The sequence below is a fragment of the Dendropsophus ebraccatus genome, chromosome 3, assembly GCF_027789765.1.
Source record: "Dendropsophus ebraccatus isolate aDenEbr1 chromosome 3, aDenEbr1.pat, whole genome shotgun sequence".
NCBI classification, from domain to species: Eukaryota; Metazoa; Chordata; class Amphibia; order Anura; family Hylidae; genus Dendropsophus; species Dendropsophus ebraccatus.
In genome coordinates, this window is record NC_091456.1 from 197,620,888 (window position 1) to 197,635,890 (window position 15,003).

At 44.6% G+C, this 15,003-nt stretch overlaps 1 protein-coding gene across 2 annotated transcripts in view; it reads left to right on the forward strand.

Moving 5' to 3' along the window:
- DNAI1 (dynein axonemal intermediate chain 1) overlaps window positions 1–15,003 on the forward strand; it is an 82,792-nt gene that overhangs the window by 1,466 nt on the left and 66,323 nt on the right. For both annotated transcript variants that reach the window (XM_069964874.1, XM_069964875.1), the window contains exons 2-6: window positions 820–871; window positions 4,348–4,416; window positions 4,654–4,752; window positions 13,796–13,876; window positions 14,067–14,193. In XM_069964874.1, coding sequence (XP_069820975.1) covers window positions 851–871; window positions 4,348–4,416; window positions 4,654–4,752; window positions 13,796–13,876; window positions 14,067–14,193 — 397 coding nt within the window. In that variant the 5' untranslated portion in view covers window positions 820–850. The remainder of the gene's footprint in view (window positions 1–819; window positions 872–4,347; window positions 4,417–4,653; window positions 4,753–13,795; window positions 13,877–14,066; window positions 14,194–15,003) is intronic.

Consider the following 15,003-nt stretch of genomic DNA (forward strand, 5'->3'; position numbering starts at 1 on the left):
CCCATATCCCTCATACCCTGTAATAAATACAGGAGACCCCCATATCCTCCCACACACCCTGTAATATATACAGGAGACCCCCATATCCCTCATACCCTGTAATATATACAGGAGACCCCCATATCCTCCCACACACACCCTCTAATATATAGAGGAGACCCCCATGTCCTCTCACACACACCCTGTAATATATACAGGAGACCCCCACATCCCTTATACCCTGTAAAATATACAGGAGACCCCCATATCCTCACACACACACACACACACTGTAATATATACAGAAGACCCCCATATCCTCCAACACACACCCTGTAATATATACAGGAGACCCCCATATCCCCACACACACCCTGTAATATATACAGGAGACCCCCATATCCCTCACACCATGTAATATATACAGGAGACCCCCATATCCCCACACCCTGTATATTATATACAGGAGACCCCCATATCCCCCACACCCTGTATATTATATGCAGGAGACCCCCATATCCCCCCACACCCTGTATATTATATACAGGAGACCCCCATATTCCCCCACACCCTGTATATTATATACAGGAGACCCCCATATCCCCCCACACCCTGTATATTATATACAGGAGACCCCCATATTCCCCCACAACCTGTATATTATATACAGGAGACCCCCATATCCCCCACACCCTGTATATTATATATATCAGAGGTAATGGACACCCTGCAGGTTCCGCGGACCCCCATGGTGCAGGACAGTTGTGCATTTGTGGGGTTGGGGTCTTTTCTGGATCTGTAGATCAGTAACACTGAGCGTCTCCTTTATGTTTTATACAGCATCATCCATCATATAGAGAGTGACAGGACCATGCCGACCAGAGCCAAACAGGTAACAGCAGGCAGGGGGCGCCACCCATACTGTGTCCTCTGTATAATGTCTGCACTATAATACACTGCTATATACTGTGTCCTCTATATAATGTATATACTATAATACACTGCTATATACTGTGTCCCCTATATAATGTATATACTATAATACACTGCTATATACTGTGTCCTCTATATAATGTATATACTATAATACACTGCTATATACTGTGTCCCCTATATAATGTATATACTATAATACACTGCTATATACTGTGTCCTCTGTATAATGTCTGCACTATAATACACTGCTATATACTGTGTCCCCTATATAATGTATATACTATAATACACTGCTATATACTGTGTCCTCTATATAATGTATATACTATAATACACTGCTATATACTGTGTCCTCTATATAATGTATATACTATAATACACTGCTATATACTGTGTCCTCTGTATAATGTATACACTATAATACACTGCTATATACTGTGTCCCCTATATAATGTATATACTATAATACACTGCTATATACTGTGTCCTCTATATAATGTATATACTATAATTCACTGCTATATACTGTGTCCCCTATATAATGTATATACTATAATACACTGCTATATACTGTGTCTCCTATATAATGTATATACTATAATACACTGCTATATACTGTGTCCTCTGTATAATGTATATACTATAATACACTGCTATATACTGTGTCCTCTATATAATGTATATACTATAATTCACTGCTATATACTGTGTCTCCTATATAATGTATATACTATAATACACTGCTATATACTGTGTCCTCTGTATAATGTATATACTATAATACACTGCTATATACTGTGTCCCCTATATATTGTATATACTATAATACACTGCTATATACTGTGTCCCCTATATAATGTCTGCACTATAATACACTGCTATATACTGTGTCCTCTATATAATGTATATACTATAATACACTGCTATATACTGTGTCCTCTATATAATGTATACACTATAATACACTGCTATATACTGTGTCCTCTATATAATGTATATACTATAATACACTGCTATATACTGTGTCCCCTATATAATGTATATACTATAATACACTGCTATATACTGTGTCCCCTATATAATGTATATACTATAATACACTGCTATATACTGTGTCCTCCATATAATGTATATACTATAATACACTGCTATATACTGTGTCCTCTATATAATGTCTGCACTATAATACACTGCTATATACTGTGTCCCCTATATAATGTATATACTATAATACACTGCTATATACTGTGTCCCCTATATAATGTATATACTATAATACACTGCTATATACTGTGTCCCCTATATAATGTATATACTATAATACACTGCTATATACTGTGTCCCCTATATAATGTATATACTATAATACACTGCTATATACTGTGTCCGCTATATAATGTATACACTATAATACACTGCTATATACTGTGTCCGCTATATAATGTATATACTATAATACACTGCTATATACTGTGTCCCCTATATAATGTATATACTATAATACACTGCTATAAACTGTGTCCTCTATATAATGTATATACTATAATACACTGCTATATACTGTGTCCTCTATATAATGTCTGCACTATAATACACTGCTATATACTGTGTCCCCTATATAATGTATATACTATAATAAACTGCTATATACTGTGTCCCCTGTATAATGTATACACTATAATACACTGCTATATACTGTGTCCGCTATATAATGTATATACTATAATACACTGCTATATACTGTGTCCTCCATATAATGTATATACTATAATACACTGCTATATACTGTGTCCTCTGTATAATGTCTGCACTATAATACACTGCTATATACTGTGTCCCCTATATAATGTATATACTATAATACACTGCTATATACTGTGTCCCCTATATAATGTATATACTATAATACACTGCTATATACTGTGTCCCCTATATAATGTATACACTATAATACACTGCTATATACTGTGTCCTCTATATAATGTATATACTATAATACACTGCTATATACTGTGTCCCCTCTATAATGTATATACTTTAATACACTGCTATATACTGTGTCCCCTATATAATGTATATACTATAATACACTGCTATATACTGTGTCCCCTATATAATGTATACACTATAATACACTGCTATATACTGTGTCCTCTATATAATGTATATACTATAATACACTGCTATATACTGTGTCCCCTATATAATGTATATACTATAATACACTGCTATATACTGTGTCCCCTATATAATGTATACACTATAATACACTGCTATATACTGTGTCCCCTATATAATGTATATACTATAATACACTGCTATATACTGTGTCCTCTATATAATGTATATACTATAATACACTGCTATATACTGTGTCCTCTATATAATGTATATACTATAATACACTGCTATATACTGTGTCCTCTATATAATGAATACACTATAATTTACTGGTATATACTGTGTCCCCTATATAATGTATACACTATAATACACTGCTATATACTGTGTCCCCTATATAATGTATATACTATAATACACTGCTATATACTGTGTCCTCTATATAATGTCTGCACTATAATACACTGCTATATACTGTGTCCCCTATATAATGTATATACTATAATACACTGCTATATACTGTGTCCTCTATATAATGTATATACTATAATACACTGCTATATACTGTGTCCCCTATATAATGTATACACTATAATACACTGCTATATACTGTGTCCTCTATATAATGTATATACTATAATACACTGCTATATACTGTGTCCCCTATATAATGTATATACTATAATACACTGCTATATACTGTGTCCCCTATATAATGTATATACTATAATACACTGCTATATACTGTGTCCTCTATATAATGTCTGCACTATAATACACTGCTATATACTGTGTCCCCTATATAATGTATATACTATAATACACTGCTATATACTGTGTCCCCTATATAATGTCTGCACTATAATACACTGCTATATACTGTGTCCCCTATATAATGTATACACTATAATACACTGCTATATACTGTGTCCTCTATATAATGTATATACTATAATACACTGCTATATACTGTGTCCCCTATATAATGTATATACTATAATACACTGCTATATACTGTGTCCTCTATATAATGTATATACTATAATACACTGCTATATACTGTGTCCCCTATATAATGTATATACTATAATACACTGCTATATACTGTGTCCCCTATATAATGTATATACTATAATACACTGCTATATACTGTGTCCTCTATATAATGTATATACTATAATACACTGCTATATACTGTGTCCCCTATATAATGTATACACTATAATACACTGCTATATACTGTGACTGCTATAGAAGCTTCCTGTATACCCATCAGTCACCTCGCTGTATACCCCTTACTGTCCTCCGCAGGGTGTCGCTCCTGTTCTGACTCAGAAGCCGACTGTCTCCAAGCCGGTGAAGGCCGCCACCAGGAGGAGGGTGAGAGGACGTCAGGGTGCCATATACTACCGTATTACTCTGATGCGGGACCTGAGGGGGCGGAGACTGACACCCATTCTGTTCTGTGTCATGCTCCGCCCACTCATGCCCCACAGTTATGTGTGGAGAATTCCTTTAACCTGTCATTAACCACACACAGCCTATACACAGGGGGTGGAGCGCCCCCATCTGGATGCAGGGTCTATAGAGGTCACTGATGATGTCATCTTATGTCAGGATGAAGATGACTCCACAGACATGGGGGACGGAGCAGATGAGTGGACGCAGCCCAAGACCCTGGTGAAACCCCCCGACCAGCTGGAGTTATCCGAGGCCGTAAGTATATAGGCTGTATAGTGTGAGCTGTATATACCGTACATACACTGTGTATAAGAAGCAAGCGGTGTACTGTATATACCGTATATACCCTGTGTATAAGGAGCGAGCGGTGTACTGTATATACCGTATATACCCTGTGTATAAGGAGCGAACGGTGTACTGTATATACCGTATATACCCTGTGTATAAGAAGCGAGCGGTGTACTGTATATACCGTACATACCCTGTGTATAAGAAGCGAGCAGTGTACTGTATATACCCTGTGTATAAGAAGCGAGCGGTGTACTGTATATACCGTACATACCCTGTGTATAAGAAGCGAGCGGTGTACTGTATATACCATATATACCCTGTGTCAAGAAGCAAACGGTGAATTGTATATACTGTATATACCTGTGTATAAGAAGGGAGCAGTGTACTGTATATACCGTATATACCTGTGTATAAGAAGCGAGCGATGTACTGTATATACCGTACATACCCTGTGTATAAGAAGCGAGCGGTGTACTGTATATACCGTATATACCTGTGTATAAGAAGGGAGTGGTGTACTGTATATACCGTATATACCTGTGTATAAGAAGGGAGTGGTGTACTGTATATACCGTATATACCCTGTGTATAAAAAGGGAGTGGTGTACTGTATATACCGTATATACCTGTGTATAAGAAGGGAGCGATGTACTGTATATACTGTGTATATATGATGGTGCGGACCCCCGGAGCTGTACTGTATATACTGTGTATGTGATGGTGCGGACCCCCAGAGCTGTACTGTATATACTGTGTATATATGATGGTGCGGACCCCCGGAGCTGTACTGTATATACTGTGTATATATGATGCTGCTGACCCCCGGAGCTGTACTGTATATACATTGTATATATGATGGTGCGGACCCCCGGAGCTGTACTGTATATATTGTGTATATGATGGTGCGGACCCCCGGAGCTGTACTGTATATACTGTGCGGACCCCCGGAGCTGTACTGTATATACATTGTGTATATGATGGTGCGGACCCCCAGAGCTGTACTGTATATACATTGTGTATATGATGGTGCGGACCCCCAGAGCTGTACTGTATATACTGTGTATATGATGGTGCGGACCCCCGGAGCTGTACTGTATATACTGTGTATATATGATGGTGCGGACCCCCGGAGCTGTACTGTATATACTGTGAATATATGATGGTGGGGACCCCCGGAGCTGTACTGTATATACTGTGTATATGATGGTGCGGACCCCCGGAGCTGTACTGTATATACTGTGTATATGATGGTGCGGACCCCCGGAGCTGTACTGTATATACATTGTGTATATGATGGTGCGGACTCCCGGAGCTGTACTGTATATACTGTGTATATGATGGTGCGGACCCCCAGAGCTGTACTGTATATACTGTGTATATATGATGGTGCGGACCCCCGGAGCTGTACTGTATATACTGTGTATATATGATGGTGCGGACCCCCGGAGCTGTACTGTATATACTGTGTATATATGATGGTGCGGACCCCCGGAGCTGTGCTGTATATACTGTGTATATATCATGGTGCGGACCCCCAGAGCTGTACTGTATATACTGTGTATATGATTGTGCGGACCCCCGGAGCTGTACTGTATATACTGTGTATATATGATGGTGCGGACCCCCGGAGCTGTACTGTATATACTGTGTATATATGATGGTGCGGACCCCCAGAGCTGTACTGTATATACATTATGTATATGATGGTGCGGACCCCCGGAGCTGTACTGTATATACTGTATATATATGATGGTGCGGACCCCCGGAGCTGTACTGTATATACTGTGTATATATGATGGTGCGGACCCCCAGAGCTGTACTGTATATACTGTGTATATATGATGGTGCGGACCCCCGGAGCTGTACTGTATATATATGATGGTGCGGACCCCCGGAGCTGTACTGTATATACATTGTATATATAATGGTGCGGACCCCCGGAGCTGTACTGTATATACTGTGTATATATGATGGTGCGGACCCCCGGAGCTGTACTGTATATCCTGTGTATATATGATGGTGCGGACCCCCGGAGCTGTACTGTATATACTGTGTATATGATGGTGCGGACCCCCGGAGCTGTACTGTATATCCTGTGTATATATGATGGTGCGGACCCCCGGAGCTGTACTGTATATACTGTGTATATATGATGGTGCGGACCCCCAGAGCTGTACTGTATATACTGTGTATATGATGGTGCGGACCCCCGGAGCTGTACTGTATATACTGTGTATATATGATGGTGCGGACCCCCAGAGCTGTACTGTATATACATTATGTATATGATGGTGCGGACCCCCGGAGCTGTACTGTATATACTGTGTATATATGATGGTGCGGACCCCCGGAGCTGTACTGTATTTACTGTGTATATATGATGGTGCGGACCCCCGGAGCTGTACTGTATATACTGTGTATATATGATGGTGTGGACCCCCGGAGCTGTACTGTATATACTGTGTGTATATGATGGTGCGGACCCCCGGAGCTGTACTGTATATACTGTGTATATATGATGGTGCGGACCCCCATAGCTGTACTGTATATACTGTGTATATATGATGGTGTGGACCCCCGGAGCTGTACTGTATATGCTGTATGTATATGATGGTGCGGACCCCCGGAGCTGTACTGTATATACTGTGTATATATGATGGTGCGGACCCCCGGAGCTGTATTGTATATACCCTGTGTATATGATGGTGCGGACCCCCGGAGCTGTACTGTATATACTGTGTATATATGATGGTGCGGACCCCCGGAGCTGTACTGTATATACATTGTGTATATATGATGGTGCGGACCCCCGGAGCTGTACTGTATATACTGTGTGTATATATGATGGTGCGGACCCCCGGAGCTGTACTGTATATACTGTATATATATGATGGTGCGGACCCCCGGAGCTGTACTGTTTATACTGTGTATATGATGGTGCGGACCCCCGGAGCTGTACTGTATATACTGTGTATATATGATGGTGCGGACCCCCGGAGCTGTACTGTTTATACTGTGTATATGATGGTGCGGACCCCCGGAGCTGTACTGTATATACTGTGTATATATGATGGTGCGGACCCCCGGAGCTGTACTGTATATACTGTGTATATATGATGGTGCGGACCCCCTAAGCTGTACTGTATATACTGTGTATATATGATGGTGCGGACCCCCGGAGCTGTACTGTATATACTGTATATATATGATGGTGCGGACCCCCGGAGCTGTACTGTATATACTGTGTATATGATGGTGCGGACCCCCGGAGCTGTACTGTATATCCTGTGTATATATGATGGTGCGGACCCCCGGAGCTGTACTGTATATACTGTGTATATGATGGTGCGGACCCCCGGAGCTGTACTGTATATACTGTGTATATATGATGGTGCGGACCCCCAGAGCTGTATTGTATAAACATTATGTATATGATGGTGCGGACCCCCGGAGCTGTACTGTATATACTGTGTATATATGATGGTGCGGACCCCCGGAGCTGTACTGTATATACTGTGTATATATGATGGTGTGGACCCCCGGAGCTGTACTGTATATACATTGTGTATATGATGTTGCGGACCCCCGGAGCTGTACTGTATATACATTGTGTATATGATGGTGCGGACCCCCGGAGCTGTACTGTATATATTGTGTATATATGACGGTGCGGACCCCCAGAGCTGTACTGTATATACTGTGTGTATATGATGGTGCGGACCCCCGGAGCTGTACTGTATATACTGTGTATATATGATGGTGCGGACCCCCGGAGCTATACTGTATATACTGTGTATATGATGGTGCGGACCCCCGGAGCTGTACTGTATATACTGTGTATATGATGGTGCGGACCCCCGGAGCTGTACTGTATATGCTGTGTGTATATGATGGTGTGGAGCCCCGCAGCTGTACTGTATATGCTGTGTGTATATGATGGTGCGGACCCCCGGAGCTGTACTGTATATACTGTATATATATGATGGTGCGGACCCCCGGAGCTGTACTGTATATACATTGTATATATGATGGTGCGGACCCCCGGAGCTGTATTGTATATACCCTGTGTATATGATGGTGCGGACCCCCGGAGCTGTACTGTATATACTGTGTATATATGATAGTGCGGACCCCCGGAGCTGTACTGTATATACTGTGTATATGATGGTGCGGACCCCCGGAGCTGTACTGTATATATTGTGTATATGATGGTGCGGACCCCCGGAGCTGTACTGTATATACTGTGTATATATGATGGTGCGGACCCCCGGAGCTGTACTGTATATACTGTGTATATATGATGGTGCGGACCCCTGGACCTGTACTGTATATACATTGTGTATATGATGGCGCGGACCCCCGGAGCTGTACTGTATATACTGTGAATATATGATGGTGCGGACCCCCGGAGCTGTACTGTATATATTGTGTATATGATGGTGCGGACCCCCATAGCTGTACTGTATATACTGTGTATATATGATGGTGCGGACCCCCGGAGCTGTACTGTATATACTGTGTATATATGATGGTGCGGACCCCCGGAGCTGTACTGTATATACTGTGTATATATGATGGTGCGGACCCTCAGGGCCTGTACTGTATATACTGTGTATATATGATGGTGCGGACCCCCGGAGCTGTACTGTATATACTGTGTATATATGATGGTGCGGACCCCCAGAGCTGTACTGTATATACATTTTGTATATGATGGTGCGGACCCCCGGAGCTGTACTGTATATATTGTGTATATGATGGTGCGGACCCCCGGAGCTGTACTGTATATACTGTGTGTATATGATGGTGCGGACCCCCGGAGCTGTACTGTATATACTGTATATATATGATGGTGCGGACCCCCGGAGCTGTACTGTATATACTGTGTATATATGATGGTGCGGACCCCCGGAGCTGTACTGTATATATGATGGTGCGGACCCCCGGAGCTGTACTGTATATACAGTGTATATATGATGGTGCGGACCCCCGGAGCTGTACTGTATATACTGTGTATATATGATGGTGCGGACCCCCGGAGCTGTACTGTATATACTGTGTATATATGATGGTGCGGACCCCCGGAGCTGTACTGTATATACATTGTATATATGATGGTGCGGACCCCCGGAGCTATACTGTATATACTGTGTATATGATGGTGCGGACCCCCGGAGCTGTACTGTATATACTGTGTATATGATGGTGCGGACCCCCGGAGCTGTACTGTATATGCTGTGTGTATATGATGGTGCGGACCCTCGGAGCTGTACTGTATATACTGTATATATATGATGGTGCGGACCCCCGGAGCTGTACTGTATATACTGTGTATATATGATGGTGCGGACCCCCGGAGCTGTATTGTATATACCCTGTGTATATGATGGTGCGGACCCCCGGAGCTGTACTGTATATACTGTGTATATGATGGTGCGGACCCCCGGAGCTGTACTGTATATATTGTGTATATGATGGTGCGGACCCCCGGAGCTGTACTGTATATACTGTGTATATATGATGGTGCGGACCCCCGGAGCTGTACTGTATATACTGTGTATATATGATGGTGCGGACCCCTGGAGCTGTACTGTATATACATTGTGTATATGATGGCGCGGACCCCCGGAGCTGTACTGTATATACATTGTGTATGTGATGGTGCGGACCCCCGGAGCTGTACTGTATATACATTGTGTATATGATGGTGCGGACCCCCATAGCTGTACTGTATATACTGTGTATATATGATGGTGCGGACCCCCGGAGCTGTACTGTATATACTGTGTATATATGATGGTGCGGACCCCCGGAGCTGTACTGTATATACTGTGTATATATGATGGTGCGGACCCCCGGAGCTGTACTGTATATACATTTTGTATATGATGGTGCGGACCCCCGGAGCTGTACTGTATATATTGTGTATATGATGGTGCGGACCCCCGGAGCTGTACTGTATATACTGTGTGTATATGATGGTGCGGACCCCCGGAGCTGTACTGTATATACTGTATATATATGATGGTGCGGACCCCCGGAGCTGTACTGTATATACTGTGTATATATGATGGTGCGGACCCCCGGAGCTGTACTGTATATATGATGGTGCGGACCCCCGGAGCTGTACTGTATATACAGTGTATATATGATGGTGCGGACCCCCGGAGCTGTACTGTATATACTGTGTATATATGATGGTGCGGACCCCCGGAGCTGTACTGTATATACTGTGTATATATGATGGTGCGGACCCCCGGAGCTGTACTGTTTATACATTGTGTATGTGATGGTGCGGACCCCCGGAGCTGTACTGTATATACATTGTATATATGATGGTGCGGACCCCCGGAGCTGTACTATATATACTGTGTATATATGATGGCGCGGACCCCCAGTGCTGTACTGTATATACATTTTGTATATGATGGTGCGGACCCCCGGAGCTGTACTGTATATATTGTGTATATGATGGTGCGGACCCTCAGGGCCTGTACTGTATATACTGTGTATATATGATGGTGCGGACCCCCAGAGCTGTACTGTATATACTGTGTATATATGATGGTGCGGACCCCCGGAGCTGTACTGTATATACTGTGTATATATGATGGTGCGGACCCCCGGAGCTGTACTGTATATACTGTGTATATATGATGGTGCGGACCCCCGGAGCTGTACTGTATATACTGTGTGTATATGATGGTGCGGACCCCCGGAGCTGTACTGTATATATGATGGTGCGGACCCCCGGAGCTGTACTGTATATGCAGTGTATCTATGATGGTGCGGACCCCCGGAGCTGTACTGTATATACTGTGTATATATGATGGTGCGGACCCCCGGAGCTGTACTGTATATACATTGTATATATGATGGTGCGGACCCCCGGAGCTGTACTGTATATACATTGTGTATATATGATGGTGCGGACCCCCGGAGCTGTACTGTATATACATTGTGTATGTGATGGTGCGGACCCCCGGAGCTGTACTGTATATACTGTGTATATATGATGGTGCGGACCCCCGGAGCTGTACTGTATATACTGTGTATATATGATGGTGCGGACCCCCGGAGCTGTACTGTATATACTGTATATATATGATGGTGCGGACCCCCGGAGCTGTACTGTATATACTGTGTGTATATGATGGTGCGGACCCCCGGAGCTGTACTGTATATATGATGGTGCGGACCCCCGGAGCTGTACTGTATATGCAGTGTATCTATGATGGTGCGGACCCCCGGAGCTGTACTGTATATACTGTGTATATATGATGGTGCGGACCCCCGGAGCTGTACTGTATATACATTGTATATATGATGGTGCGGACCCCCGGAGCTGTACTGTATATACATTGTGTATATATGATGGTGCGGACCCCCGGAGCTGTACTGTATATACATTGTGTATGTGATGGTGCGGACCCCCGGAGCTGTACTGTATATACATTGTATATATGATGGTGCGGACCCCCGGAGCTGTACTGTATATACAGTGTATATATGATGGTGCGGACCCCCGGAGCTGTACTGTATATACTGTGTATATATGATGGTGCGGACCCCCAGAGCTGTACTGTATATACAGTGTATATATGATGGTGCGGACCCCCGGAGCTGTACTGTATATACTGTGTGTATATATGATGGTGCGGACCCCCGGAGCTGTACAGTATATACTGTGTATATGATGGTGCGGACCCCCGGAGCTGTACTGTATATTCATTGTGTATGTGATGGTGCGGACCCCCGGAGCTGTACTGTATATACATTGTATATATGATGGTGCGGACCCCCGGAGCTGTACTGTATATACTGTGTATATATGATGGTGCGGACCCCCGGAGCTGTACTGTATATACTGTGTATATGATGGTGCGGACCCTCAGGGCCTGTACTGTATATACTGTGTATATATGATGGTGCGGACCCCCGGAGCTGTACTGTATATACTGTGTATATATGATGGTGCGGACCCCCAGAGCTGTACTGTATATACATTGTGTATATGATGGTGCGGACCCCCGGAGCTGTACTGTATATACTGTGTATATATGATGGTGCGGACCCCCGGAGCTGTACTGTATATACTGTGTATGTATGATGGTGTGGACCCCCGGAGCTGTACTGTATATACATTGTATATATGATGGTGCGGACCCCCGGAGCTCTACTGTATCCACTGTGTATATATGATGGTGCGGACCCCCGGAGCTGTACTGTATATACATTGTGTATATGATGGTGCGGAACCCCGGAGCTGTTCTGTATATACCCTGTGTATATGATGGTGCGGACCCCCGGAGCTGTACTGTATATACTGTGTATATATGATGGTGTGGAGCCCCGGAGCTGTACTGTATATACTGTGTATATGACGGTGCGGACCCCCGGAGCTGTACTGTATATACTGTGTATATATGATGGTGTGGACCCCCGGAGCTGTACTGTATATACTGTGTATATATGATGGTGCGGACCCCTGGAGCTGTACTGTATATACTGTGTATATATGATGGTGCGGACCCCCGGAGCTGTACTGTATATATGATGGTGCGGACCCCCAGAGCTGTACTGTATATACATTGTATATATGATGGTGCAGACCCCCAGAGCTGTACTGTATATACTGTGTATATATGATGGTGCGGACCCCCGGAGCTGTACTGTATATACTGTGTATATATGATGGTGCGGACCCCCGGAGCTGTACTGTATATACATTGGATATATGATGGTGCGGACCCCCGGAGCTGTACTGTATATACTGTGTATATATGATGGTGCGGACCCCCGGAGCTGTACTGTATATACTGTGTATATGATGGTGCGGACCCCCGGAGCCCCCCTGGATCTCTATCTTTGCACTTTTCCTTCCTCCAGTCCAGCAGATGGTTGTGTGAATTATTCAGCGTTCTCGGCAGGACGCCCCCCCCTCCCCCGGCTCTAGAACGCTGCAGACCCCGTATTCACCCGCCGCTCTGTATCTTCATGTTTACAGGAGCTGAAGGAAGAATTCACCCGTATCCTGACCGCCAATAACCCGCACGCTCCGCAGAACATCGTGCGCTACAGCTTCAAGGTGAATGGGGACTGCAGGGCCTGGTAATCCGGAACGTCTGGTAATCCAAAATGTCTGATAATCCGGAGAGTCTGATAATCCAGATTGTCCAAAGTGTCTGATAATCCAGAACATCTGATAATCCAGAATGTCTGCTATACAGCCACACCGTGTACTCGGTATATGTGACAGGTGTGTGTTGTGTGTGCAGGAGCGGGTGTACAAGCCCATCAGTATCGTGGACCAGCTGGCCGTGCACTTCTCCCTGGACGGGAACATGTTACATAAGGATTCAGATGAGGCGCGGAGGCAGCGGGCGAAGATGGGGGTGATGGATGGTAAGGGGGTGGAGGTGATGGATGGTAAGGGGGGGGGGGGGAGATGGGTGGTAAGGGGGGTGGAGGTGATGGGTGGTAAGGGGGGCGGGAGTGATGGGTGGTAAGGGGGGTGGGGGTGATGGGTGGTAAGGGGGGTGGGGGAGATGGATGGTAAGGGGGGTGGGGGTGATGGGTGGTAAGGGGGGTGGGGGTGATGGGTGGTAAGGGGGGTGGGGGTGATGGGTGGTAAGGGGGGTGGGGGAGATGGATGGTAAGGGGGGTGGAGGTGATGGATGGTAAGGGGGGTGGGGGAGATGGATGGTAAGGGGGGTGGAGGTGATGGATGGTAAGGGGGGGGGAGATGGGTGGTAAGGGGGGTGGAGGTGATGGATGGTAAGGGGGATGGGGGTGATGGGTGGTAAGGGGGGTGGAGGTGATGGATGGTAAAGGGGGTGGGGGTGATGGATGGTAAGGGGGGTGGGGGTGATGGATGGTAAAGGGGGTGGGGGAGACGGATGGTAAGGGGGGTGGAGGGGATTGATGGTAAAGGGGGTGGGGGTGATGGATGGTAAGGGGGGTGGGGGAGACGGATGGTAAGGGGGTGGAGGTGATGGATGGTAAGGGGGGTGGGGGTGATGGATGGTAAGGGGGGTGGGGGAGATGGATGGTAAGGGGGGTGGAGGTGATGGATGGTAAGGGGGGTGGAGGTGATGGATGGTAAGGGGGGTGGAGGTGATGGATGGTAAGGGGGGTGAGGGTGATGGATGGTAAGGGGGGTGGGGGTGATGGGTGGTAAGGGGGGTGAGGGTGATGGATGTAAAGGGGGTGGGG